Here is a 27980-nt window from a genome sequence, read left to right as displayed (position 1 = left end):
TTCCTGCAGGACTTCCACAGCTGAGTTATGAAAACATTAGGTGCCTCAATTAAGCAAATGAATCTCATATTTTCCAAATCAACATTACTTTCCCCCAAAGCCCCGGACCTTTTCTGCAACTCCAGAGGTGCATTTGACATCTCGGCAGATGGTGAAGGGAATTACTTGAACTAATGGATGAGCCGAGGTATCTGTGTTGAAGCAGAGCTGAGTGCAGCAGGGAGTTATCTAAATGAACTATACTTATGTGACGTCTCTCTCTCTCTCTCTCTCTCTCTCTCTCTCTCTCTCTCTCTCTCTCTCTGGTTCTCTCTGTCTGTAGCCTTTCACTTGTTCACTTCTTACCTTTATACCCACTCGTCTCCAATCTGTCTTTATCAGTGTTGATTTCGTCGACTAAAACTATGACGAAAATTTTTCGTTGACTACCTTTTTTCACTGACAAACTGAATAAGAACTAGTGGAGAAGAGATCCAGTAGAACTAAAAGACTAAGCTTTATGCTCAGGTGTTGCGCTCTGAAAATAGCCGATCTTCGTTGTGAGCTTGTAAATCGTCTATTTTCAGCATGCAACCAAGCGTAAAATCAGCCATTACGACGCCATCAAGGCACCGCCAAAATACATTTTAGTCGACTAAATCATCTGTAGATTTAGTCAACTATAATCTTATGATATTTAGTCGACTAAAACTAGACTAACAGTAAAACATTTAAGATGACTAAAATATGACTAAAACTAAATGGAATTTGATTGAAAAGACTATGACTAAAACTGAATCAAAATGTGGTGTCAAAATCAACACTGGTCTTTATATGTCCTTCCTTTTATATCTACTCCCTTCGTCTGCTGTATCAGCTCTACTCTCCCATCCACTCATCATCTGTTCTGTTCTTTTCTTTTCTCTTCCCTTCTCTTCTTTCATCTTTTCTTCTCCCCTTTAAAGTCTCCCTCTACCTCAGTGTTTGTCCGGTCCTTTCTGGTCACTCTACTTTCATACTCCATCCTCTAAGTCTAAGCATTGGTTATCAAAGTGGGGTCCCCCAGGGGTCCTTGAGGGGGGGGGACCAGGGGGTCCCCAGCAAAAGTAGTTAATATAGCGTCACAATCATTAAGGCACCAAGTCCTGTGCTATGAGCTTGTAGATCTGCTTTTTTTTTAATCGTGAACATTTTTGCTAATCTTTGAGTATATATATTTTTAAAGCGAACATTTTTAACTCAAATCTTTGCTGCTGGAGGTCCCCTGGCACAAAACATTTTCAGATGGGGGTCCGCGGCCAAATATATATCAATTTGGGGGACCTTGGCACAAAAAAGTTTGAGAACCACTGCTCTTAAGCCCCTCCTCCTACACCTCCACATCTTCTTCATTCTCCCACCCTATCTCACATCCACTTCATTCACCTCTAACCCCCTCCTCTGACACCATACCCTGCTCGCACATAGCCTATCTCCAAGGCCTGGTGAGTCTCCCCTATCCATCTGCCCATCTGCTCTTTCTCTCTCTCTCTCTCTCTCTCTCTCTCTCTCTCTCTCTCTCTCTCTCACGCTCTCGCTCTCTCTCTCGCTCTCTCTCTTGCACACGCACACTCACGTACACATTCCTCCATCTCTCTGTGTCTCCACAGGGTGTCTATTGGTATCTTGTTCCTCTGGCTCCCATCTTTCGCCTGCGTAATGTTCAGTGGAATCTCATGCTGATTTGGATGTTAATCACATTCTTATTCACACGAGGTCTACATATCTCTAGTTACTCACTACTGAGGCTAACGAGGAGGACGTTAGAGAAGACTTGTGGGAATATATACATTTATTCCAGGGTATTATGTACAGTATATCAGCTAAATCCATGCAGGTGTGAGTCTCTGGGAAAGGCATATTGTAGTCAAGGAAAGGGACAGTATAAATAGTTAAACAGGTGCCTATAGTACTACGGTATAGTTGAGAAATAATGCTGCAATTGCATGCTGTGACTGTTAACTTTACCTTATTCAATGCAGTTTGTAGATGGCCTCATGAGTTTATCATCTAAAACTATTATTATGATAACCATTTTCGGTCAGTGACCATAAGGTTGACAAATACACACCAGAACTGGTGTACCTGTATGCCCGCATGTAGAATACCATACTCATTTAAATCACCCCGCATCTTCCTCGCTTGTTATGTTTGCATACCTTGCTATAGCATCCTCATGAATATGTATAAAGGTGCTCACGCTTGTGACACTAGATGTGTGACGCTTGTAGCGGCTTGGAGATGATTGAATCACGACTGCAGCTAAGTGGATTTGAATCTGCATGCATATGAAGGAGACAGAGAAGGACACGGCCGGATGGAATCTCATTTCCAGCCGGCCTGTCAATCTTTCGTCAAGCACAAGGGATTGCAAAACACTTTTGACTTGCTGTAGGTTTTGCCTCCCAACTATTACCTCTCTTTCTGTCCATAGTACCTCCCTCTCCTGTCAGTGTGATGCTATACAACCTTGACCTGTTCTCTGCGTGAAAGGGCCAAACTGCATTGTCTGCTTAGTAGACTGAGAAGTCCCAAGGAATAGTGATTTTGGGTGTTTCTAAGAGATAATAGGTGCAAATATCCTTGAAACTTTCCAAGGGACACTGCTTGAGATATGATAATTATGCTTTCAGCTGCAGGGAATTCAATCTGGCTGCCCTTCATTGAAGAATGAGTACTTGTAAACCCTGTCTAAACCTGCTTGCATCCATTATCTTCATTTGTATAGAATCTTTACAATGACCCATAAACCCTTACCTTCTCTCCCTTGTTTTCCTGGATAATTTGCCATGTTCTCTGTCTACCCCTGCAGTTTAGACATTGGGTTGAAAGATTTGTGTCTGCATCATGCCCATATATGCGTGAATGTATTTTGTTTTACCTTTTTGCCTTGTGATCCAATATAAGTTCAGTCGATGATCCCGCGTATGAAGAGCCAGCCAGTCGGCTGAGCAGCCAACTAGCCTCTAAGCCAGCTAGGCAGGCATTCAAACAGTTAGGCCACGTGGCTCCAGTGGGGACAGCATGCGGCTTACTGTATGTGCACACGAACACAGACACTCTCAAACTTCTGTCTTCTTCAAAGAGCTACAGAGTCATTAGTTATGAAGGCAGAATTGTAGCACAGCCTCACAGAAATCTCCCACCCTTCTAGCCTGGGATCCATCTGCTTTGTAGTTTGCAGAGTCTTCAGAGAATCAGCGAATATGGAAACGGTTTAGTGCTTAAAAAACAACAACAATTCCGATCATCATTATTCAGGGGAATCATAGTTGTAGAGCCTATACCCATAAACCAGTGATGCAAGTTAGCTAGCTACTGCATTTAGCTAATATCAATTGGTCAATCTTTGGCATGTGTTTTATTCTAACTCTTAGTGACGAGGCTACTCAACTTCTTTAAAAATGTTCCCAATTCAAATTCCAATTTCTTTATTTCTTAGATAGGAGAGTGCCCACAAGGAGCACATGGTACATGTAGTGCACCAAATGGCTGAGTCACCAGGCACCCCTCAATTTGGCGTTTCTGTGGGGGAATGATAACACAGCAGTATAAACCAGATACAAATGGCCAGATACAGTTTTGGAAAATTTTATGGGTTCTAGACACTGCACACTGAACAATACCTACCTTACCTCTGTGATGAGGACTTTGGCAAACTGTCCCACTCCCACTGTGGGTGAAAATGTGAACCATAAAGTAGGTAGATATTGCACAGCACCGCTGCTGTCATTTCACTGTACATGTGCCATGCTGATTTAACCCTGCTTTTAACCACTTAATCCCTCTAGTCTTAGTGAAACGGACATGAGTTGCAACTGCTCTTGGACCGCTTTTTTCTAGTCACTTCAAATCTCTTCGGCAAAAATAGCAAGCTTGTAGATCTGCTATTTGTGGCTGATGTTAGCCCTTAAGGTATTTGACAGGAAACCTCACTCATATCACCACTCACTGCAATATCCTTCAGAATTCGTTTCTTGAGTTTTCCTAATTTTAAGGTTTTTAAACAGGTTTGCGTTATAAGATCTCACATGGTCTGTGCCCGCCTCCCTTTAGGGAATGCATCAAGAGGAGGACTGTTAGTTGGATTGGCACCAGGTGCACTAAGTGCAGCACAGGCGAGCCACATTCGGACAAAATGTCCTATCTGTACAGGGTTGTTCGACGTGGAATAATCTCCCATTGGCCCAAAGAGATAGTCCTACTTTTAAGCTTAAAAAATGGTTACTTGATAACCAATCTTGTGGCCATTTATAATCAATACTGCACTTTATCTGACAACATATCCTGCGACTACTAAAAATTTATACTGCACTTAATATAGTATTACTTTTTGTTGTGTGTGAGGACTGTGGATACAAATTTGCATCATTGCTAAGTCCAGTGTATTCACATTACATTTCTGTATTGTTCATATGGTGTCCCGTCTAAATAAACAAATAAAGTAATTAAGTATGTTCCGCCCAGAATAGGGATGCTGGGGTTCAAGTGGTTAAATTGATGTTCACCAGCATTTTATTAATTTGGCATGTGTTTGATCTCTGATTTGGCTGAATTGGCCATGGCATGCATGTATTTGGACTTGATTGACTCATGATCATTGATTATGTGACCTATAGTTCAAGAGTTATAGAGTACCGAAGTCCTGACGTCACTCCCACTACTACACAGCGTTATTTTTTGTATTGGAAATCCCATAGGCAAATCTTAGAGTGCGTCATATAAGAACTGTTCCAAAAATAAACAAACCACCCCGGTAATTTTGTCAGGTATGTGACTCTGTGTCGTTTATGATATTCAGTTACATTTGTGAACGTCCGTGTTTGGAGAAAAAAAAAAGTTTTCTTACTCTTTGGATAAATTGGTACTTTTTCACCGTCCGTTGATGCTTCAGATCCATATGAGTAAAATCACTGGGGTGGTTTGTTTATTTTTGGAACACAGTTCTTATATGACGCGATCTGCACGGGTGGGCCCCAAATGTCTCGGCGCGTCACGGTAGGAACGCCCCTGATTCTGTCCAGTCGTTTCACAAGCAGACTAGACTGAGAGAACGAGCCCACATGGTCTTTAAGGGCGGATCCAAACTCAGCCGCACGGATTCGTGCGGGGCTTCCTATTGCTTCACCAATCTATGTCCCCGCCTCCCCTCCCCTCCCCCCCCCCCGGCCTGTGCACGGAGCACGCTGACGTCACCAAATTTAGAGCGACGCCCCTCTGCACTCTGATTGGTTAGGAGATAACAAGGTCCTAAGACCATCGTTCCTGCATGGCTCCCCCAGGCTTTTTTTCTTTTGTAACAAAAAAAAACAACATGGGTTTCCGAGGCTACAAGCAGACAGACGCACACTAACAGGGGCAAAAGCATATTCTCCGCCTCCCAGCCTTCGGTTCTGGCCGAGAGAATTAGGAAATCAATGTATTTCGCATGTGAAATCCAAACGGGAAAAATACATGGTTCATTCAACTTCGCTGGGTGGAAGTGTGCTTCATTGAATTCTAATGGCCAAGGCTGAGAGTGGCTGAGAGTGTTCCCACTAGGGAAAGTAGGCTTTCAACTCCATAAAACCGTGTTTGTTTTGGTGAGTAGTGAAAGTGTATTCTTTTTTTTTACTAGAGAAGAGAGGCTGCGCTACCTGGGGTGTGCGCGCAACGGCTCGAAAGTACCATAGCGTTCAGGAGAACTCCTTCTAACGCTTTGGACCAGAGCTAACTTTAAGCTACAATCTGGGACTTATTTTAATGCATGTCAATATGTAAATACAATTTAACTAACACTTCTGCTGTGGTTGGTTGGAGATGGTCTCCCTACTCTTCCACTGAGAAATTTCGACCCCGGTGTCGGGTAGAACTAGCCTGGTAAAGCTCCTCCCTCCGGAAAGCTCCTCCCTCCGGAAAATCTCATTTCCATTTGATTTCAAATGGAAATTAGATTTTCCGGAGGGAGGGGCTTTACCAGGCTAGGGTGGAACACCTACTGGTTAACAATGTCAATAAAGTTATTTGAAGCAGACGGTGCACCGGATTGGACACTAGATGCAGCGGCATTGTCGGGAGAGACAAAAACTCATGGATTGTAGCTTTATCTCTCTCTCTAAATGTTTTCTTTTGCCTGTTTGTTTATTCCTCCCTGGAATCATGTGAATTGTTTGCTGCTGTGAGGTTTAGTATCATGTACTGTTGGTTCAACTTTAGTTCATTGATAGTTAAATATGTTACAAAAGGTTAAGAGCCACCCCCAGCATGAATTAACATTGTTTGCTTCTCCCTGCTATTAAGTTTGTTTTGCTAGTGTCGTGAAGTTTAGCATCAGCCCCTTGGTACTATGCAGCAGCTGTTTTCTCAAGGTTGAGTTATATCAACAATTTACTCAGGGTCCAGCAGACAGGCATACTCATTAGCTCCGGGCTCATGCTGTATATAAAACCCTTGATTTCTTTAGAGGATTCTTCAGACTCTCATAAAAGTTGAACTGAACAATTCATTGTTCAGTTCAGAGGCTATTATTCAGAGTACCACCTCTCCCCTATAGAGGAGAGTAACTAGCTGTAGTGAGCTCAGGTTTCTGAGCATACAGATGCCTGTATCTGAAGGAATGGCTTCAGATTCTTTGCAATATGTACTTTGAATTAATTCAAAGGTCTGCCTGTCTGACTCATTAGGTATGGCTTTCCATACACCAAAGGGCATTGAATCAGTGCTGGTATAATTACAGCTGGGATGCATCCATTACTTTTTAATTAGTGACCTGGGGTGAGTTTCTCAAAACGTTGGGTTGCCAAAGCTGCTCTTTGTTTCTCCATGCAGCTCCCTCATGCATAGCCAGAAGACAGTGATGATTATAACATGAATGTCTGATAATTCCTCTTTCTATGTGATGAAATGAAATTGCTGAAAGGCGACACTTAAATTCTAGGTGGGGATTTTGAAAAAATAAAAAAGTAAAACAACTGAATACAACCATCAGAATTCAGACATCTTAGATAGTTCAGTACATTTTTATTTTAGGCCCACATGGGTAAATCTTAATTGTCATAATCCTGAGAGACTAATCTCAGTTATTGATAATGAGTTCTCATTTTATAGATAAATTAGCAGATCTACAAGCTCAAAACGTGTTGCGACCCCGGTCAATGAACTATATAGGGTTTATGTGGTTAAATAGCTCCAGCATGCTTTCCCTTTACTATTCTCCAATCACCATCAACATCCTTTCATGGTAGACAAACATTTTAATCTGATCTTAATCGCTTGTGGTGAAAGGTTTTTTGAAAATGTTCCTTCAGTCACGGATACTTGTCAATGGCCTCTGATTAAATGTGACTTTCGACCATAACCATTTGATGATCTGTCTGGTGGAGATTTTCTTGAGATTTTCTCGATGCGAATGTTTTCATCTCTGCAGTGCAGTGTGTTGAATACTAAGTAAGGGTTCTCCTCAAAATTGTAAAGGGCTGCGATGGCGGGTTTGTAGATATTTAGATAGCCTTTGATATGTTAAATGAAGTCACATCTCGTTGAACTCCACCAATTTGGTTTTTCAAACAAATGTATTTGAATTTCAGAGGCCCCCAATAATTCCCCACTGCGAGATGTTTGTTTTATGATGCCAGGGAGCATGCTGTGCCAGCGAATCCTGGGGGTGGACAGGGAATGACTACACAAGTCAGTACATAATAAAACAAATAATCACGAATATATAGGATTGCATATACGGCATAGTCTGAGGTACTGTTGCACTGCGTGTTCTCCTTGTACTCCTTTTTTCCTCCCTCCATGGTCTGTCACTATTTAATCTTGCCTGTAAATACCGTATAAACAGCCACCAGTTGATGACAGGGGATTAATATTGCATTTGCCTGGAATAAGGCATATGGAGGATCTGTATATAAGCATATGGAGGATCTGTATATAAGCATCTGCACTGTAAAGTGGATTAGTAATTGGATTAGCAAATGATTCCTGGAAATGAACATTTGAAAAAATGACCTCACAGCTGTGTCGGTCAACGAAATCAACTTTGATCAGGGCATCAAATGTGTTAGCCTATTATGTGCACAGCACAGCACAGCACAGTCTCTCTCTCTCTCTCTCTCTCTCTCTCTCTCTCTCTCTCTCTCTCTCTCTCATATACAGACTACAGTCATGGAGTTTGTCCAAGAACATTTTGTACTTTTTGTCGTTGGTTTTTCTTACCTGGCCCATTTCAATAATTAGCTGAGCCCAGATGGCACATATCGAAAATAATAATTACACTTGACTGCATGATCAGTATCAAGCTGGTGGACAGAATGCAGTTTTATATTCCTGTTAAAAGAACATCAACATCATATGAGACTAATTAGATAGTATTGATAGTCAGCTGCCAAACTCAACTCTCCAGGCCTCATTACCTTGATGCAAGATTTCTTTAAAACATTACACAACATAAAGAACATATTGAGAACATTTCAGAAATGCACTGCAAGTTGACAAGACTCTTGCACCAATCTGACAACACATGCATGGTATTTAATTTCAGTGCTGCAATTTCACAAAATACAAGCAAAATGCAGAAACACATGGAGCAATTTGACGACACATTACATTTAGAGAAGTGCTGCAAATTCTGAAAACGAGAGAGATAAAAAAAAAAAACATGGTTGTGTAGCCTGATGGCTGCATGCACAAAGGACTGGCCAAGTCGCTTTGTGGTGTGGCGTGGAGGGATGAGTCTGTATTACACTGCAAGACTACAAGAGAACATTTTTAATACTGTATATTATAGCTTTAATTTTGAAGGCAAACTTGACCCATTTCTGGTGGAGCTGTGTCTTATTCAGCGTAACGTCTACGGCCCGCTCCCGGGTGTTTCTGATATTTCCGTTGTGCCTATTTGCTGAATCTCTCAATGTACTTGTTTTCTGAATTTGCAGCACTCTTCTAACTGTAGCGTATGTGTGCTTTATCAATGTATTTGTGTGTTTAGTTTTTCAAGTTAAAGCATTTTTGTGAAATACCATGTTTATTTTGCCACACATAAACGTGTTTTCTCAAATTGCTTGTGTTGTGTCCCTTTGCAGTGCATTGGGGCTCTCTCTGCCACTCTAGATATAGGCCTACATAAAACAGGTATATCAACACTAGATGCTTCTGTTCCCAATTACTTGCTTAATTACCTGCCCAGAGTGAGGGATGCTCACAGGAACCCCTCCAGGGGAAGTTTATAAGATCTCGTTCCCCCCAGTTTCGGGACGCTTAAGGGGAAAAATGTGTTATATCACGCAGCCACCACTCTGTGGAATGCCTCTATCTATCTATCTATGTAACAGAATGCAAACACACTAGATGGAACAGTCCGACCAGGGCCAACTGCCCTCCTACAAGTATATCCTTACCTTGACCTTAATCGCACCAATAGTCTCAGGCATAGATACACCAGGCCGGCGCCACGGGGGTGCCTGAGGGGGCCTGGCACCCTCAGTTTCAAATTGTGCCCCCTCAGTTTATTTTGGGAAAAATAAAATAAAAATGAAAATATTTTTTTTTATAATTCATTTTTTGATAAACAAAACGGTAAAATCAGGCAAAAATATGAATTATAAGCCTAACCTAACCCTAACCCTAAAACCGAAATAACGGCCACGGAAATAAAGGCCCAAAAACTGCCACAATCCGCGCAATAACCGAAAATGTTCGCGCGTGCGCACGGGTCTCGCAGCATGCGCGCGCGTGCATGCTGCGACTGGTGTGCACCCTCACAATTTTCAACTGCACCCTCAGTCATTTCATCCTGGCGCCGGGCCTGAGATATAGTTAGCTCATTGGCTGCTGCTGTTCATTTGAGTGATGTGTCATCGCAGTCGCCATATTATCTGGTCGAGCCGTGCCTCTGCCTCATAATGCATGTATGCCTCATGTAGTGTCTCAGTAGGTTTCTCCACAGTCTCTCCATAATCGTAACTCACTGAATTCTCAACCGATTTTCATGTGGTTTGGTTCGTTAAAAATGTCAGACGTAGATGTAGAACTTAATATAGGATACTATGTTCAATATAAATTGTGGGTTTATACACAATTCCTTTTCTCATGGAGTAACATTACACGTTATTGTTATAAAACAAACAAAGTTTTTGTCTCAAATATGCCTGAGTTGTCTTGGATGGGTATCGTTAGGAATTTTTGTCCGGTTCCGGTTCTGCTAATCGGTTCCGGTTCCTAGCGGTTCCCTATTTCGGTTCCAAAATGGTAATTTTTTATTTATTTAATAAGGATACACCGAGTGGAAAATTCTTGGCCGAAACCGAATACCGAATATAGGAAACACTTGGCCGAAAACCGAATACCGAATGGCCGAAAATGATGAAAAATTAAAAAAAAATGTTTACCATTGCTGTCATGGCTATGCCTCTGCTACATGATTATGGCAAAACGTATCAGCACTATAATGGATCCATATTGAGATCAGAAACATTAGTTATTTATTGTGTAGAATTATTTATTTACTATTGTGTAGTAATAAAATACATGTCTCAAAATATTAGCATGCCATACAGTTGAATTATTGCAAATTAAATAAATATGAATTCAAGAAATTAAAACAAATATTGAATAGCCTAACAAAAGGCAATATAATGTCTGCAGTTGCATTTTTGCGCCACAGGCTCTTAACTAGCTTAACTGGTTAAGCTACTAATGTTATGTTACACCCACAGACTATGCATGGATTTCAGTTTGGTTAATTCAAGATGACCACAGCAAAGCTTGGTTACAAAGTTAGTAGGCTATTCCTTCCTTACCACTTCAGTTGAGACGGTTGTGTGTGTGTGTGTGTGTGTGTGTGTGTGTGGGGGTGTGTGTGTGTGTGTGTGTGTGTGTGTGTGTGTGTGTGTGTGTGTGTGTGTGTGTGTGTGTGTGTGGAGAGGAGGAATGTCAGCTGGGTTCAGAGAGGGAGAAGCAGTGTACTGTATACTCCTCCATACGATGGGGTGTTACCGAGACGCAGTTGATGTATACATCTCCCTGTTTTACCGATCGGATTGTGCTGTTTGTGTAAACGCCTTCGTTTGAACAGCATTAGCTCATCTAGGTAGGAACCGATACGCAATTATTTGTATGGGTACCCGGTACCCGCCATTTCTTATTCGGTTCCTACTTGAAACCGAATTTTGGTATCTAACCCTTCACACATATTTCTTGCATTGGAGTTATGGCTGACCCAGTGGCCAAAGAGGCGTCCATGTCTATGATATTGCCACGATTATGATGATGCCTAAAGTGAATTTCTGTTTAAATTCTGTTAAAAACCTTGCGTGTAAATTTTTGTGGCAAATTGAAAATGGGCCTATTGACTGACTTTTGAGTTTTGACAGTAAAAGTCAAGTTTATTTAAACAAAAATCTATTGTGTACTCTACATAGCCAATATGTACAAACAAACACATTCGAGGGGAAAAGGTGAGTGAGTTAACAAGCCCCCGCAGCATGTTGAAACCTCTATCAAAACCTATTGTACATTCCTAGTTGTTGATTATTAAAATATATTTTAGCAGCTTTGTTATTCTGATTTATGTGATGCCAGGAAGGCCAAGGGTTATGGGTTCAGTTCCCCAGTTATCAATAGAATCTCACATCACTGATTTAAATATACATGAGTGCTTAAAGGCGTTTCGCAATAATATCTTTAGGGGTCCAGGCAGTGAAGCTCTAGGGAGCCTATTGTTTTTGTTCACACAATTATTTTTCTCAGCTTAAAGTGTTCAATGCAGCAAAAACCGTAACACCCAAATAGGGCATAGCAGTGACGGCCATTTTCTGGTTCCACTTCAAAATACTCAATGCATTTTTCCCATTGACATTTCCAAAAATATTTATATCAATATCGGCTCTAAAACAAGATGAAATTTCTCAACTTTTCTCAAAATTCTGTTTTTTCATTGCATCAGAAACTGCTGGGCCAGTTATCCCAAGACTTAGTCTGGATGGTCTATACAGACTTCACTAATCTTACGTCTCTCAGTGTTTACCCCGAGTTATCCCGAGTTTTTGGGTTATACCCTCAGTGCCAGAACGAGAAATCCCGAGTTTTTAAAAAAAAATTAAAAAATAGAAAAAAAAGTTTTTTTTTTTTTTTTTTTTTTTTTCTTGAAAAAAGTGTTCAGAACCCAAGATATCATTATCTGAAGATTTGCAGCTCCATCCACTCTTTGTTTAACCTAAAACTGAAAAAGGCTGTATCTCGCTTCCTAAGCACTTTTTATTTTCTTTGAAAAAACTAAAAAAAGAATCTGGCAAAGTTCGCAATATTTTTTTTATTTAATTGGCACTGAAAGAGTTAAGGACTTTTTGATATGGCAATCCATTTTGGAATGATATATTTTTTAATGTATAAGTTACATTTTACATACATGCTCATAAATCTAAATTAGCTTAAGATATTGTAACCAAACTTGCTGCCAATAGGAGATGCCAAAGCATTTATATCTCATATGTTTTCAGAAATTCACAAGACATGTGTTGTCCTGATGGTCTAGTGCAGTGGTCCCCAAGCGGTGTGCCGAGGCACGTTAGACAAATCCAGGTGTGCCATTAGACAAATCCTGTTGTACCGTGGGATTTTGTAAGCACACATTACTATTGCAATATACTGTATACTATACTATAACTATACAAAAAGTTATGAATTATTTTGTTATTTACTTTATCAGCACTAATTTCCCAATACAGAGGCAATTTTATACCCTAAAGCACATATAGCCACTTTCAACCTAGCGTCCCTATTCTGGCATGTTTATTCATTCTTTTATTCCACAAATCCTATATTAAAATTACCTAATGGGTGGGTGGTAGGTAGCACACCTTTGATCTCACAACACGTTGCATCTTGATACGTTGTGAGCTTGTAGATCAGCTATTTCTGCTATGAATACAGGTGTGCTTTGAGATTTTGACTTGCCCATTGGTGTCCAAAGTGGTCTAGGTGTGTGTGTGCGTCCTCCTGTTTCTGCCCATCTGTTGTGAACTCTTGTGGTTTAAAGTTGCCATGCCACATTGCCACATCCTGTTGGACTACTACTCACAATTTCCAAACTCAAATTCGTCTTCTCCCATGACAAATCTCAAATATTCATTATGTTTACAATACTACAGAAAGTATACTGAAGTAAACACAACTTTATTCAATTGTAGTTCTTCCTGTCAAAACATCCTTGGTGTTTTTCATACTGATTTGCTCAGTAGTTGAGAGGTAAGGTGTTTCTTTCAAAGGTTAAGAGTTCAAATCCTGCGTGGGTTCTGAATCTTTTCATTTTCCAGGAAGTTCTGACATTTCTCCCATAGTGGCAGTATTTGTGTATGGGATGCATTATCCCATACACTGAAGGTCATAAGCTACTGTACATCAAATGTAGATTTACGTATATAAGATTTATATACCTCAACAGCACAGGGATAACCATGATGAATTATTTTTAAAGAAACAAACATCCAAATCCTTGCAGTCTCCTGCCTTCCCTTATCTTTTGCTGTGAAATCCAACTATAAAATTAAAATTGTATTATTAAAAAGAACACTGTCAGCCCTCATCCATTTTTCTCCTCAGTGTGTTAACCTATCGATCTGCTGTTGACCATCGGCTTTGACCATTGGCATAGAGAAAACGTTTTTTTCTCCTCACTTTTCCCAAAGTTAAGCTGTTAATTTTCATTTTTGCCATGGATTATGGGATCTGTAGTCTAAGTTACATAGCCCGGACGGACGTCCATGCTTTATTGGTTGTTGGTTGTTTTGGTTGTCAGGGTGACTGTGGTAGGGCTGTTTGATTTGGGTTCTGCTGTGCCAGAATTGTCGATCGGCAGGTGTTTTCTAATTTTGTGCTCACCTCTTTTTTTTTTGTGTAGCATGCTGTGCCTGGGCACGCACTCACGCACGCACATACTGTACACACACCTTAGAGACCATTGGCATATGCAGGGGCTGAGGAAGCAAATATTTGCCTTTTCCCAAATTTAAGCTGTTAACATTTTACCTATGTAGTCACAGTTGCAGTCCCTACACTTTGTTTTGGTGCTTGTGTTGATTTCACCAGTATTGTAGTTTTATTTGGGTCACAGTTCTAATAACAATGGCAAACAATTATAGCTTGCAATTATAGAGAAACTGTACAGGAGTCTGTAGTACAAAACAAAGTGTTTAATTCTACTTGGTGACCTGGTTCGTTCAGATGTTTAGATCTAAGTTCTGTTGTTTGTTATACAAATGTATGTAGAAGGACAATCCAGTGCAGTGTCTGTGGACTTTTGTCTTTCATAGTTAAGAAATAGTACCAGAAATAGTGTATACTCAAAATGTTTTATAGACAAATGGCCCGGATTCACTAAGCAATTTATGACCATATTTTGATCGTAGCGGCATTTACGACAATTCCTACACTAGTGGTCAGATTCATTAATGTTTTTTTCTCTGTTATTTGAGCGGAAAGTCTGACCGTTCTCAAGTCAGCCCCGAGGCTGTCTTACCAGGGATCAAAGCTGTGCGTATGTCGTTAGAATGCTTTATTCTTCATAATGCTAATCCACTCTGAATTATTAGATCCCTCAGTGTGTTTTCCAGTGTTGGCCAAGCGGACCATCTCAGCCAAAGTTTCACATAATAATGCAAATAGGCTATCATGCCTTAATGTCACTGTGGAGGCTCAGACGCACTTCCAGTGCGCGCGGTATAATTATTTTTAATACTGTAGGCGACTGTATTGATCACATGAACACCACACACAATAGCCTAATAATTCTTGCCATCTGATGAGGAAACTAGTGGATGAAAGCTGTGTCCAGAATAGATCCATTCCCCATTCCGACGTTGGACAGTGATATATTAATCCAAAATTAACTAATTTAATCAATAAGTAATCAATAACCTCTGGTCCATAATCGGATAGCAGCGTTCCACTTGTATGCCTTGAATTTCAACGTCATCTTTTTACCTCGGTAAAGGTGAGCAATGTTCAGTAGAAAAGGCTTATATAATATCCTTTCCATGTTTATAGTCTATTATTTGGTGGTGGGGTTAAATGCTGTAAACGTCTTTCGTCTCATTACACATGACATGAGAGCATTACGTTCAGTTGATCCCCGCTTCCAGACAGAGCAGATGTACAAGTTAACTGTCAAGGCGATGTGACGCCGACATCTGTTTTTTTTAGACAAGAGACGATGTTGAACTTCCCCACACCAGTGTTGCCAGATTTTGTGAGAGAAATAAGCAACCAGATCTAGGAAAACGAGCCCAAAAGAAGCAACTATGGCACTAGGCCATTATGAGCTCTTTAATTAAACCTATATACTGTATATTGAAATTAGATACTGTATACATTGAAAATAGCTGATCTACAAGCTCACACCGCTTTGCGATGCGACGCGGTGTGAGCTTGTAGATCTGCTATTTTCAAAAATAATCTAAAAATAAAATGTGCAATATTTGGAACACCACAAATCTGGTACGGGGCTCCAGCTGGCACAAACAAAAATCTGATGGGGGTTATAGGGACAAATTAGCCTGACATGAAAATATTTGAGAACCACCGGTTAAAATAATTAAAAGATTGTGAAGCAAGCCCAAATAAGCAACTACAATTTCGAAACAAGGCCAAAAAACTGCACCCCACAACTACCAATATTTACAAGTAACTTAACAGAAAAATAAGCCCAAATTCGCTTATAATAAGCAGATATGGCAACACTGTTCAGTATGGTGAAGTTGAAGTTGGATATTTAATTTCCTGTTGCCTTTTATGGTGCGAGGAGTGGAACAAAGCAAATGAACTTCCCGGGAATGCGCTTGACGTTTTACGACCAGCTGGCACTGCCTGGCAGCCGTACAGATTCCTCATGACATACACCTGTGATCCACACGTTTGAGGGATATACACACCACTTTGTGAATTGCACGTCAGTTTTAGCTTACAGAAAATACACCTTCCTTTAGCAACTTTATTTACACCTTATTTACGACCAGCTTAGTGAATCGGGGCCAAATGTTCCCATGGACAGGTCGTTGTACAGTAGGTGGACATCTGGACCGTGGATGAATATTATACTGCAGCTATAGGTACTGAGCTATAGTTTACACATAATGTAGATCAGCAATGGTATGTACTGTTCCAGAGGTGAATGTCATATTATAAGAGTATACTAATGGTAGGCATGCATTATAACAACGATCAGTGTTCTAACTACTATACTCTTCTCTTTTTCAGAGTTGCGAATCAGCTCATGTGGAAATCCTGGTATTCCACCCAAAGGTATTCTGAATGGAACACAGTTCAACGTAGGGGACAAGATCCGCTACCGCTGTGTCACCGGGTATGTCCTGGATGGACACTCCCTTCTTACTTGCGTCACCAACTCGGCTGGTGTGTCCGTGTGGGACTTCCCTGTCCCCATTTGCAGAGGTGAGGACGTTTTTCTCATGGGCTCTCCTTAGTAATGTCAAACAGTATGAGATACCTGTTGTAGATTAGATCATATGCCCCATTTCCCCATCTTTACACGTGGTGATGTTTTATACATGTAGATGGTTCTAGGGCCGCAATTATTTTCTTGATTTTACTGATTATTTGATCAATTACTTTTCTATTAAGCGAATAATCGAGAAGCATGTTTTTTACGTTTTTCATTCACAAATCGACGTGAAAACAAATTGATAGATTTTTTTATAATCAACAAAATCTGACAATGTTGTGACGATGGTATCCCGCGCGCCATGTTGCGAGAAGCATGTTTTTTTAATACATTCACAAATCCACGTGAAAACAAATTGACTGATCTATTTATAATCAACTAAATCTGACAATGTTGTGACAATGGCATCGTGCCATGTTGTGAGTTTATACTGTAGATCAGCAATTTTTGCTACTGTATACATTTTTGTTGGTTATTTTATTAAAATGTATTGTACCCCTAGAACGGTTCTTAATATCTGACTGAAGTCAGCCAGCATGCAGTTACTTTCCTGCCCGTCCCCAGATCTGCAGAGGTCAGGATGTTTTTCCACTTATAAATAATCCTCGATACCATCGACCTGTACAAGTTGTCCGTTAGTGACCAGTTGATTTCCTGCACTCTTCCCGCACAGAACCAAGCGGGAGGTTCAATACTTTTACACGTGTCAGCATTCTAAATGCTTAAGGAATGATGTAAAACTTGGCACCTCAGCTACAGTGGTATGCTGACCAATGATGCATCACGCCTGAACTCTTCTGACGAATAGGGCTTATAAAGCTGTAGAGTCTGCAGTTTTGCAAAATCCTGGACTTTAGGATACTACGTCGGACCATATTGACCACTTTCCGGGGTTATAGTCCACATTATTGGAAAACATCAGATGGTGTCAAACGAAGGTAGAACATCCAAGACTTGGGCGTCAAAATATATTCTGCATTTTTCAAATATTTGACGTACATGAAGTGCAATTGAGTTATTATTGAACCTTGAGGAACCTCGAAATGTGCTGCACACTGTGTTCAAACCTACTCTGGTATAAAGGATCTGAGTCATGTAGTGAGTAGGTGATTTTTCCTGGCAAGCATGTAGGTTCATACGACCATTCAGAGCCCAAAGACAAAAGAATGAATTTACATTGTTGCTTGTATAAACCTTGTATATCTATTATCTATATTTCATCTTTTCATCTTTTTTTCATAAATGAATCCTCTATTTTATACTTTGCTGTATGAGTGTCAAGCAAAAGTAGCCAATCTACAAGCTCACAGTGCATCGTGATGTGACACGTTGTGAGATTTAAAAATGTTCCTCTATAATGACATGGCCAAAATAGGGACGCCAGGTTGAAAGTGATTAAGTCTGTCTATGGGTTTTGGAAATATTTAACTAATCAAAAGGATTAACTTATTATTAAGAGATCGTGACTACATTGGATCCATTGAAACACAGGTTATTTTGTCCATTTCCTGAAAAGTAATGGTTTTGGACATGCAAGGTTTCCACCTGACAGCAACCACATGATGAATGGCTGATTGGCTGACTGGCTCTCCTTCTGTGACATGATATTTTTTTCTCCTGCACTCTGTGTTGATAGGATCTGACATGGCAGTCATGTGAATAATCCACTCTTAACATTTAAATTCATGGCAATAGATATTTCCCATGTGAGATTTCCATCAGTGAGCTTTTGTGACAAAGCTGCCAAGCATTATATCCTTGATGTGTGTGGAGGAGGTTGCACTTTGACTCAAACTATTCTGAACATGCTGTGTAATTGCCATTTGTTCGCTTGACTGGTGTTGCGTTAGCGGGGTTAGTAGATTTACGTTGACTGGAGATTGAGGTGTTTTAAAAGAGTTTCTACTCTCTTACTACATATGGAGAAATAGGCTGAGGTTAGTCAGAAGCTTTCATAGAGAAGAGCTGAAAGACAACTTTTTCTTCTAATGTCTTGAGCATTAACCTTGAGGTCGTGCCCTCAGTCTTGCAATGTTGATTAGCATTCGGCACCAACAAATCCTTGCTATATGACACTGAAAGTTTCAGTGATCATGCACATTCTCAGTCTTTGATTTTCTTATGGCTATAAGAATGCTGAATTCTCTTTGTATGTATTGCAAACTACTTTTGGGTTGCTGCTTTATGCAGGTTAGCATAACACATGCAAAATGTACTGTAATGTTTTATACATCATTAGTATGGATGTTTGTATACAAATGTTTCTTGTTTATGTTGTGGACTCCAGTAAGAGTAAGTGCTGGCATGTGTGGCATGTTTCTTTTTTTATGTTGTGGACTCCAGTAAGAGTAAGTGTGTGGTAGCTAATGGGAATCTTGATAAGCAATAAACAAACAATACATAATGTCACAGTGCTTTGCTCAGCACCTCGACAGTAACTGAGGCTTAATGAGCAGCACTCCACTCAGATATGCACACTGTAACCTCAGGCACTGTTGGATCATATACTGTATGTTGTTTCTCAAGTGAAGTCAAGCAGATTAATCTGTATTTTGATCTTGATCTTTCAGCCTCTGAGGTTTGCAGTGGCAAACGCAACCAAATAGAGTAATACTGTAATCATGCACCCCCCCACCCTCTCAGTACCAAAGTCAACAGAGTCAGACTGTTCATGCCAACTCCTGCAACAGAATATTGGGGGGTAAAATCGTTCAGAAATCTGTTTCAGCGTTTGATGAATGGTCTGCTTGGGAGAGACAGAAAGCTGCCGATTGAGGATTCCGTTCTGTCTCAGTGTGAGCCTCTGTTGCCGCAAGCTAGAAGACAAGACAGCCCTCCTTTTCAGTTCCAGGCCCTACTTGAGCCACACTCTCCCCTCTGGATCGGGCCAGACTCCTCTATGTGGGCAGATGGTCCTTTGATCTCTTTTCCTCAGAGAACCTGCCCATTCTCTTGGTGGCTGAATGTTTCCAGCACCATACACGATACCAAAGCTTTCTCAAATCTCCCATCACCCGCTACCTTCTCCCAACACTTCTACCCCTCATCTATCCCTCCCCCGCTCGCATGTGTCTAACTGGTTTCACCTGCTAGTGCCACTTCTCCATGGCATAGAGCTCCAGCTCAAATGACTGTACTTGACTAGCTTCATTTTCCGCTATTAGGACCCCCTCATGTAGCCGGTCATCAAAGTGACATCCATCCCTCTTCATAAGACAGTGCTAAACAATGCTAAATTTAAAGCTAATTCTGTCATTATTGTTTAACAAATTTGACAGCAAAAATAGGGCTGCAACATTTTTGTGATTTCCTGGTTTAAAAAAATAAAATAATGCGCGGGCTATTTGAGCGGTCGTTGCCATGGAAAGGTTTGAGAACCACTGGCCTAATTAATGCAACCACACATTGGATGACCTGCCTGCCAGGAACCTGGATGGCTTGATTCTAGGCTTGAAATAATTGCTATAAATATTTTTGGAAATATTTATGGGAAAAATGTATCCGTGGGCTTTTTTTGAGTGGACCATAATGACTGCCACTGCTATGCCCATACTGCTCATCCCACAAATGGATGGATCATTACAAATGGGACATGCTTGTAGGCTTTTTAATACAATGCTACTAGTACACTAACTACAGAGAGAGGTACTTGATTAATTGAATACACAGAACCACAATGGAACAAGCCCTTAGGGCTTTTTGTGTTATCCTTTTAGCAACATTGTACAATTGTACGACTGTACTATTTGCAAACTGTTAATAAATAAATAAAGAATCAATCAATCAATCACATTTCCAAAGTTAACTTTACATTTTTGGGGGGAGTTTTGATTGATTGAGTGCCTAATAAATGACTAGATAACTAACATGGATACTGTAAATGTAACCTGCAACTCAACTAGGCTAATTGATGGTTATGATTAGGTTCAGCTGCCATTCAGCCAGCAGTGTTGCCAGGTCTGCTTATTATAAGCGACTTTGGGATAGTTTTTCTATAAAGTTGCTTGATTTTGTGGGCTTGTTTCTAAAGTGTAGTTGTCTTTTTGGGCTTCCTTCATAATGTTGTTGGTGGTTCTCAAACATTTTCATGTCAAGGACCCCCAAATGAATATATATTTGACATCTTTTGCCAGGGACCCGTGTACCAGATTTGTGTTTTTAAAATGTTAAAAAAATCATCCAAATGTTTCCTAGATTCTTTTGAAAATAGCTGATCTACAAGCTCACAATGCGTCGTGTCGCATCGCGGCGCGTTGTGAGCTTGTAGATCGGCTATTTTCAAATAGCAGATGCATATAGATTTAAAGTGCTCAGTGGCCTAGTTGCGCCTTTTAGGCTTTTTTTCATAGATCCGGTAGCTTATTTCTCTCACAAAATCTGGCAACACTGTCAGCCAGCTCTTTATGGAGGACTTGAGGTTAGCAACAGAGCTAATGGAATTAAGGCTTGCAGGTAACCCATATTCCACATCACTGCTGCAGGGGATCAAAACAAATCCTTTCCCATACATAGTTTGGTTGGTAGATGGAGAGTGAGGGGGGTAAAAAAGAAAGGAGCAAGAGAGAGAGGCAAACAGAGCAAATGGGAGGGAGAGATGGATGAAAATAAAGAATGAAAGGTTGACAGAGTGAAATAAACAGAGAGCCACGGAGAGGGAGGGAGTCTGAGAATTAATGGGTATTCTAATCGTGAATAGTTACTGTCCGTCCCCGGAGCCTATTTCAATTCCTTCCATCCAGATTGTCTGTGGACATTCATTAAGCCAGGCAGCCAGCAGTGGTAACATGAGAATATGGCATATTGATACACTGTCATTCCTGCTGCTGTTCTTATCCAGCAGCACAAGAAAATTAGCTCTCAGAGTGAAAGGAGAAAAAAAGTCCTTCCTTTTACACCAGCACTTCCATGTCTACTAACTGACTGGGCCAGAAACAGTGTTCTCTCTGCTCTGCCTCTCTGTCTAGTGAGAACTAGACATTCCTGTCAACAGGGTGTGAGCAGTAGGGGAAATGTTATTATGCTGCTTGCTTTGTGGCTAACAAGCTTTTGCAAATTATCCTCCCAACTAAAACGAGGGCTAATTGGAAAGGTAATAGCAAAAATAATAGCATAATAGCCTGACAGTTTTTTGTGCCCATCCTTGAAAACTAAATAAAAACTAAAACAAAACAAAAAACATGTTTAGCACTTAGTGTTAAATATTGTCTATTATGATGATGTGACTAACACAGGTTTGTCATAATTGTCTCCACCAGGCCGAAAGGCATGTCCGAGACTATGTTTTGCACCGTGTCCATCCGTCCGTCCGTCGTCCCCTCCGTCTGTGGACAGCTAATCTCCGGCACTGTTGGCTTGATTGCAGCCAAACTGTGCACATCTCCCTGGATGCCAATTCAGAACCTCTGCCCCCAAATTTTCACATGGGCCTTTTATAGCGCCACCAGGAGGCCGACTTATGTAAAACCCATTTTTGGACATTACTCCTTCAGATTTTATCCAAATTTCACACAAATCGGTATACAGAATCTCTATAGACATGTGATCGAGACGGATTTGTTTGATCATGAATGCAGTGTCCGAATGCGGAAACTTTGCACCCACTTTCCCACCACGTTGAGGAACAAATGCCACCCTTTCAACATTGACCTATTATAGCGCCACCAGGAGGCCGATTTTTGCTAAACATTTTTTTTATATTACTCCTACAAATGTTGTCCAAACATCACGTAAATCTCTTTATTCAAGTGATCAAGACGGATCCGCCCAATCCGTCCCATTTTTCACATTCCAGCCTGATTGGTGATTTCCGAACATTGCTGGCCCACACTAACCTACCTGACCTGGCAGAGACCTAGTTTATAAATATAAAGCTCCCAATTTACTCTGATTCTCTTAGTTATGCCATATAATATAAATCCAGCAGTCGTTAAAAAAAGGGTGCACTATTAGAATTGATTGACAGAATGAAGTTCTTATTGGCAGGTCTTTATAATGACTTACTCACATCAATGTTACATGCTACTTAAAGATGGGCAAATTAGGGACTTGCTGTAGCAAGTTGCTGGCGTAGCATTATTATTGGGATTCATACAAAGGAAAAACCTGAGGTAGCATAGAAAATGTTACATGGGTTCCTTCCTGTCTATCCTGGGGGGTGAATATTTCCTCAGCTGAGAGACAAGTGTTGTATATCTGATCAAAGTCAAGGGGAGAGCGGCTTAATCCCTCCTCAAGTAGCATTAGATTGCTGATGCTGAGGATGTAAATGAGCTCCACTAAAGCAGTTCTAATCCTCACCACTGTCTTTCTTTTTTTTCTCCTGTGCCATCATTTTAAGAAGAGAAAGATCCTTCCTCTTTAAATCCATAGCGTGCTCTAATGATTCGCTAAGAAATGCATTCCCTGGCATTCATTGCCTCCTTTATGCCGCTAAACCTTGTTGGCAGGTCATACCTCAAATATTGTAATGCGTCCCAATAGAGCGCAAGATAGCAGTTTACCGCAGGCATATACAGTATGAAAGCTATCATGCATTATACAGTTGCAGCCATTTAAGCCATTGCATGCCCAAGCTGTGATGCATTTCCTGTACCTGAGACAGCACGGTGCTGATTGATAATTCACCATTCATGGATGCCTCTCAACGAAGCTGCCAAAAAGTCAGACTTTTTCAGCATAATGAAGTGTGCCCAAGGACTTTATCTACTTCATTGTCTTGCATATTTTAAATTGGCTGCTGCTGTTGACAAATGAATGAGTTATAAGTGGTTTATTATCGGCAACCATGGTTCAAGAAATCTCCTTGTGCCCAAAAATGATGATGGTTTATAAATGAGAGAATAGAAGCTTTTCTCATTTTGTTAAGGCACTTGTTCCGTTCCCTTTACAAAATCCATAAATTCAAGAAAACTTAAAAGTGAAAATTGAAGATCACAATGCGTCGTGATGTGACGTATTGTGTGAGCTTGTAGATGGACTATTTTCACTATTTTTGTTTGGGATCCCGTGGAGACACCAAATGTATCTTTTGGGTCTTGAACTGAAAGGTTTGGGAACGTCTGTGTTTTAGTGTAATCCGTGAGAAAGTCTGCCACACTCTTTACCCACACAATAACAATGCTTTGTGTGTAAGGCAAAATGTACTTTTAGACACTGTAATTTAGCTCAGAAAACCAACCTGATATTTCCCTTGTGTTTGTGCAAGCCTTTGCACTTAATACATATCATATTAAAGGGGGCCTATAATGCTTTTCCTTATTGTCTGTCATATAAATTACAAGCAGAAAAGTCGGCTTGCCCGGCATTGCCAAGGTTATTGCGCTGATGATGATGTGTCGCTTTGCGACTCCTCAATCAGTGTGTTCTCAATCAATCCGTGTGGTTCTGGTATACCTAACATTGGCTGGGTTATTGCGTCCCTCTCCTTCCCTCCCTCCCTCCCTCCCTTCCTCCCTATCCACCACAATCCCTCTGTCTCTCTCTGTCTCTCTCTCCCTCTCTCAGGACTTTGGGGGATTTTATGTTTTTTTTTGTTTTCTTGTTGTATTGTACAGTATGTCTCCCAGAAAGTCCTATTTTTGTTGTGAAGAAAAGTTACATTTGTTTGCTTTTCACCAGACATCATTGGATATAGATTCTTTTTTCACGCTACAACAGCCACATAACCCAACGTGTTTGCTATTGTTTGTTGTCGTTGTTCGGCTAGGCTGGTGCTAAAAGACAGGACTGTGAAGACTCAGAAGAGCAAGCTGAAAGTATCATTGTATCCCTTAAATGTTCGTCTTCTATTGATAATCGGACCAAATGTGAATAGAGTTTCAGTGCAGACAATGGGCATACATAAGGTTCTTTATGGAGTAATTTGCACATAACAGTACAGCCCTGCACCAAGCAGTCAGATTGTGCCTTTATTTCAACCATATCCGCTCCAAACCGTGGCGTTATTTCCACAACCGCAGAAGATAAATATCACTATCCCCCAAACATGTTACGTAATTGTTTACAAATTAGAAGTGTTCCAGCTACAGTAACTGTACATGTACTGACAGGGAACAATGGGGGGGGGGGGACTTGGCTTCTGGAAGCCAATCAGAAAAGGTGCAGTTTTAGGGAGGAGGGCCTTAAAGAAACAGGAATTAATGGCTTGTTGAAAGCTGAAAAGAGTGTCTACAAAAACAGCCAGTATAAGTAAATATGGAGGTTTTTGTTTTCAACTGTGAATAATGCAATCTACAATAGTGGAGTCCCAGAAAAACTAAATAGCTGGAAATTAGCATAATAGGCCCACTTTAAAAATGTGATATAAATGACATTTACAGTCAGCACAGTTCTCCGCCAATGTTGTAGTTTGTCTATCGATGTAATTGCAGTGTTGTTGCGGCACCATCTCCCTTGTATAACAACAATTTAACAACCTGCCCAGAGACTACAGATAAAAATGTGTCCAGTATCTAGCTAAGGCACATTTACATTAATGTGAAAACTGACATTTTGAATGTTGATAGATAGATAGATAAGTAAAGTATACATAGGAGGTAATAGGACAGCGTAGTAGGATAGCTATTGAATAGCTCATGTCATGTTTTTATTGCAACATGTTGATACTTTATTGATTCTGTTATGATGCCATTCCCCTGGGGTAGAGTCATTTGCAGGTACTAACTGTGTTGTACACATTCCTCTCACATTTAAGCAATATGGAGGCTTTTCTTTGAATATCCACTTCAGTTGTACTCATCAGGACATAATATCCAATCCAATTTACGAACCAGGATATCTTTTAACACTTGAGCACTCGAGAGGGAATTTGAAGGGGAAAGATTCTCTGGACTCATTTTCAATTATAAACACTAGTCCATACCCGGGGATGTGCAGTCAAAGTATTAACAGACTTGGGGTGATGAGTTGGTGTGACATTAGCTCTGTGTAGAATTACTGGTCTGCCTTAAGTCAGTCCACCTTAAGGCCAGGTTAGCTCATTTCATTAGCTTGTTTACTCCGTGGCATCTTGTGTAATGGTGACGAGGCAATAGATTAGCATTATTACTTTGTCGCTTCTCCCCCCCACACACACCCACACACCCACACGGCTCGGAGTAACATACTCACTATGGGATATCAGCGCCTCCTGGCGATGCACAGAGCTACATACCATAAACTCCCGGGCCATTCATTGGCTGAGAAGGGTATGTCACGTCACCGGAAGACCGGAAGGGGGTATAAAACCCCTCGCGTGACGTAGACTAATCCTCTTTAACAACAGCTCTCTGCATGCACATGCACACAAAAAGGGGTGTTAGGTGAGTATGTTACTCTGAATTCTAAAGAAACCGGGGTTACATCTGTAACCTCGGGTTTCTTGTCAAATTCCTCGTAACATACTCACTATGGGATTCATAAACCCCCCTAGGGCTATAGCCATACAAAACCCTCACAGTCCCGCACGCCCCCCAGCCTCAAGGCCCCGCCCCCACGGGTGTGACCTCCAGCCTCACGGGCACCTCAGCCCTCCGGGCCGGGGTGCGGATATAGAAAGAAAGTAGACCCTGACAGACCAAGTCTGCCTTATTCAACTAATGAACAGACACGAGTCTGTCCCATAAGTGAATACAAGGAAACAGGGCCTCGTCCCCTGGGACCCTACCAACGGTGGTACCGAGGGGACTCAGGAGAAGGAAGGCAGGAGAGAGAAAAGGCAGGGTAACAAAACCTGTCCAACCTCCCCTACTCTAGCTAGAGACAGCCGCTACACCCAGGACAGCGTGCGCCACTGACGCCGCCGCCACGTCCAGGCTGTAGAAAGCCGCAAAAGTCGATGGAGACGACCAGTTTGCAGCCGCGTGTACCTCCTGGACCAAAACTCCCCTGGAGAGAGGGCCCAGGATGCAGCCACGCCTCTAGTAGAGTGAGCCTTCAGTCCTTCTGGAACTGGAGCGCCACTACTGACATAGGCCAGCCTAATGGCATCCAAGATCCATCTAGAAAGCGTCGCCCTAGCCACCGCCTTCCTCCGACCACCTGGGCCGAATGAGACAAAAAGCTATGACGACGACCGGCCGATCGCTGTCCTCTGGCAGTAGAGCTTCAGAGCCCTCACTGGACAGAGACAGTGCAGCCGTCTATCCTCCGCTGAAGCGAAAGGAGGTGGATGAAAAGCTACCAGCTCAACCGGGGCCTGGGTTACCACCCCGCTCTTGGGAACAAACGCCATGTTGGGTTTAAGCAAAACCCTTCTGTTGTCGCCCGAGAACCTCATGCATTCCGAACTCACTGAGAGCGCATGCATGTCACTGACCCGTTTAGCTGTAGACAAAGCAACCAAAAGGACCGTTTTGAGACTAACGATCTTCAGATCCACAGACTCAAAAGGCTTGAACGGTGGATGGCAAAGTGCATCCAGTACCACCGCCAGGTCCCAGCCTGGGAAAAGAGGCCTAGTAACCGGTCTGGCCCGCCTGGCACCGTTCATAAAACAACGCACCAGAGGATGTCGGCCAACCGTCATGCCATCGAAACCCTCGTGACAAGCGGAAATGGCCGCCTGGTACACCTTAACCGTCGAGAAAGCCAGACCCTGACTCAACCTGTCTTGCAGGAAGATGAGGATGCTGCGTACCGGGGCCTGGAAAGCCACCACTGGCGGTGATTGTTCCAGACACCAAGACACGAACATGTTCCATCTATCGTCATACGCAGCCCTCGTGGAAACGGCCCTCGCGCCCTGGATGGTAGCCACCACATCAGGGGGCAGGCCACACAAAGTCAAGGTCTCCCTCTCACGGGCCAGACACAGGTCTAGGTCCTGAGGTCGCTCGTGGAAAATCTCGTTCCCTCCCTGCCGTAGCAGGTCCCTGTACAGTGGGAGGGGCCAAGGTTCGGCGTAAAGGAGTTATCTCCGACCTCCACACGCCCCATGCCGGAGCCACTAGCAGCACCGACTGACCCTGAAGCCTCACCCTCTCCAGTGTCGGGGGGATCAGGTCCAGTGGCGGGAACGCATACAGCAGTTCGTCCGGCCAGTTGTGCGCTTGGGCATCCATGCCCAGGGAAGGGTCCCCCACCTTCACTGAGAAAAAACGAGAGCACTTCGCGTTCTCTTTGGAGGCAAACAAGTCGGCCTGAGCCCGGCCAAACCTGGCCCAGAGCTGGTCCGCCAACCACGGGTTGAGGGACCAATTCGCAATGTCTGGAACACCGGAACTCGGGTGTTCCAGGCATTGTGGTCTTTGCGTTGATTCATTGCATGCACAGATGTTATCCCAGCAATGTCTGGAACACCGGAATTCGGGCGATCCAGGCATTGTGGGCTTATAGAATGGTCGGTCTGCCCCGGTTGTGTCCCTCGTCCCGAGCTCTCTCTGTTGAGGCCGCCTGGGCCGAGGAGGACCGTGAGGTGCTGGCCTGTCCACGGCGAGAGGAGGAGGAACGTCCTCTGCCGGCGGGCCTTTCACTGCGAGGTTGTCTGGTTTTTAGCGGGAGCGCCATGACCGTCTTCCTAGCATCAGTCAACCCCGGGCGGAAATCGGCG

General features: G+C 42.0%; 1 protein-coding gene across 1 annotated transcript in view; it reads left to right on the top strand.

Annotated features, from left to right (window-relative positions):
* The window catches only part of LOC308083154 (CUB and sushi domain-containing protein 3-like), a gene marked incomplete at its 5' end in the record, with an annotated part of 383054 nt that overhangs the window by 52509 nt on the left and 302565 nt on the right, over positions 1-27980 (top strand). Inside the window, one exon of the mRNA XM_080425319.1 lies at positions 16249-16443. Within this exon, the coding sequence (XP_080281445.1) occupies positions 16249-16443 (195 nt within the window). The remainder of the gene's footprint in view (positions 1-16248; positions 16444-27980) is intronic.

Source organism: Gymnoscopelus braueri (genome assembly GCF_963280865.1).
Source record: "Gymnoscopelus braueri genome assembly, chromosome: 4".
NCBI lineage: Eukaryota > Metazoa > Chordata > Actinopteri > Myctophiformes > Myctophidae > Gymnoscopelus > Gymnoscopelus braueri.
This window is presented reverse-complemented; position numbering and strand designations above follow the sequence as displayed.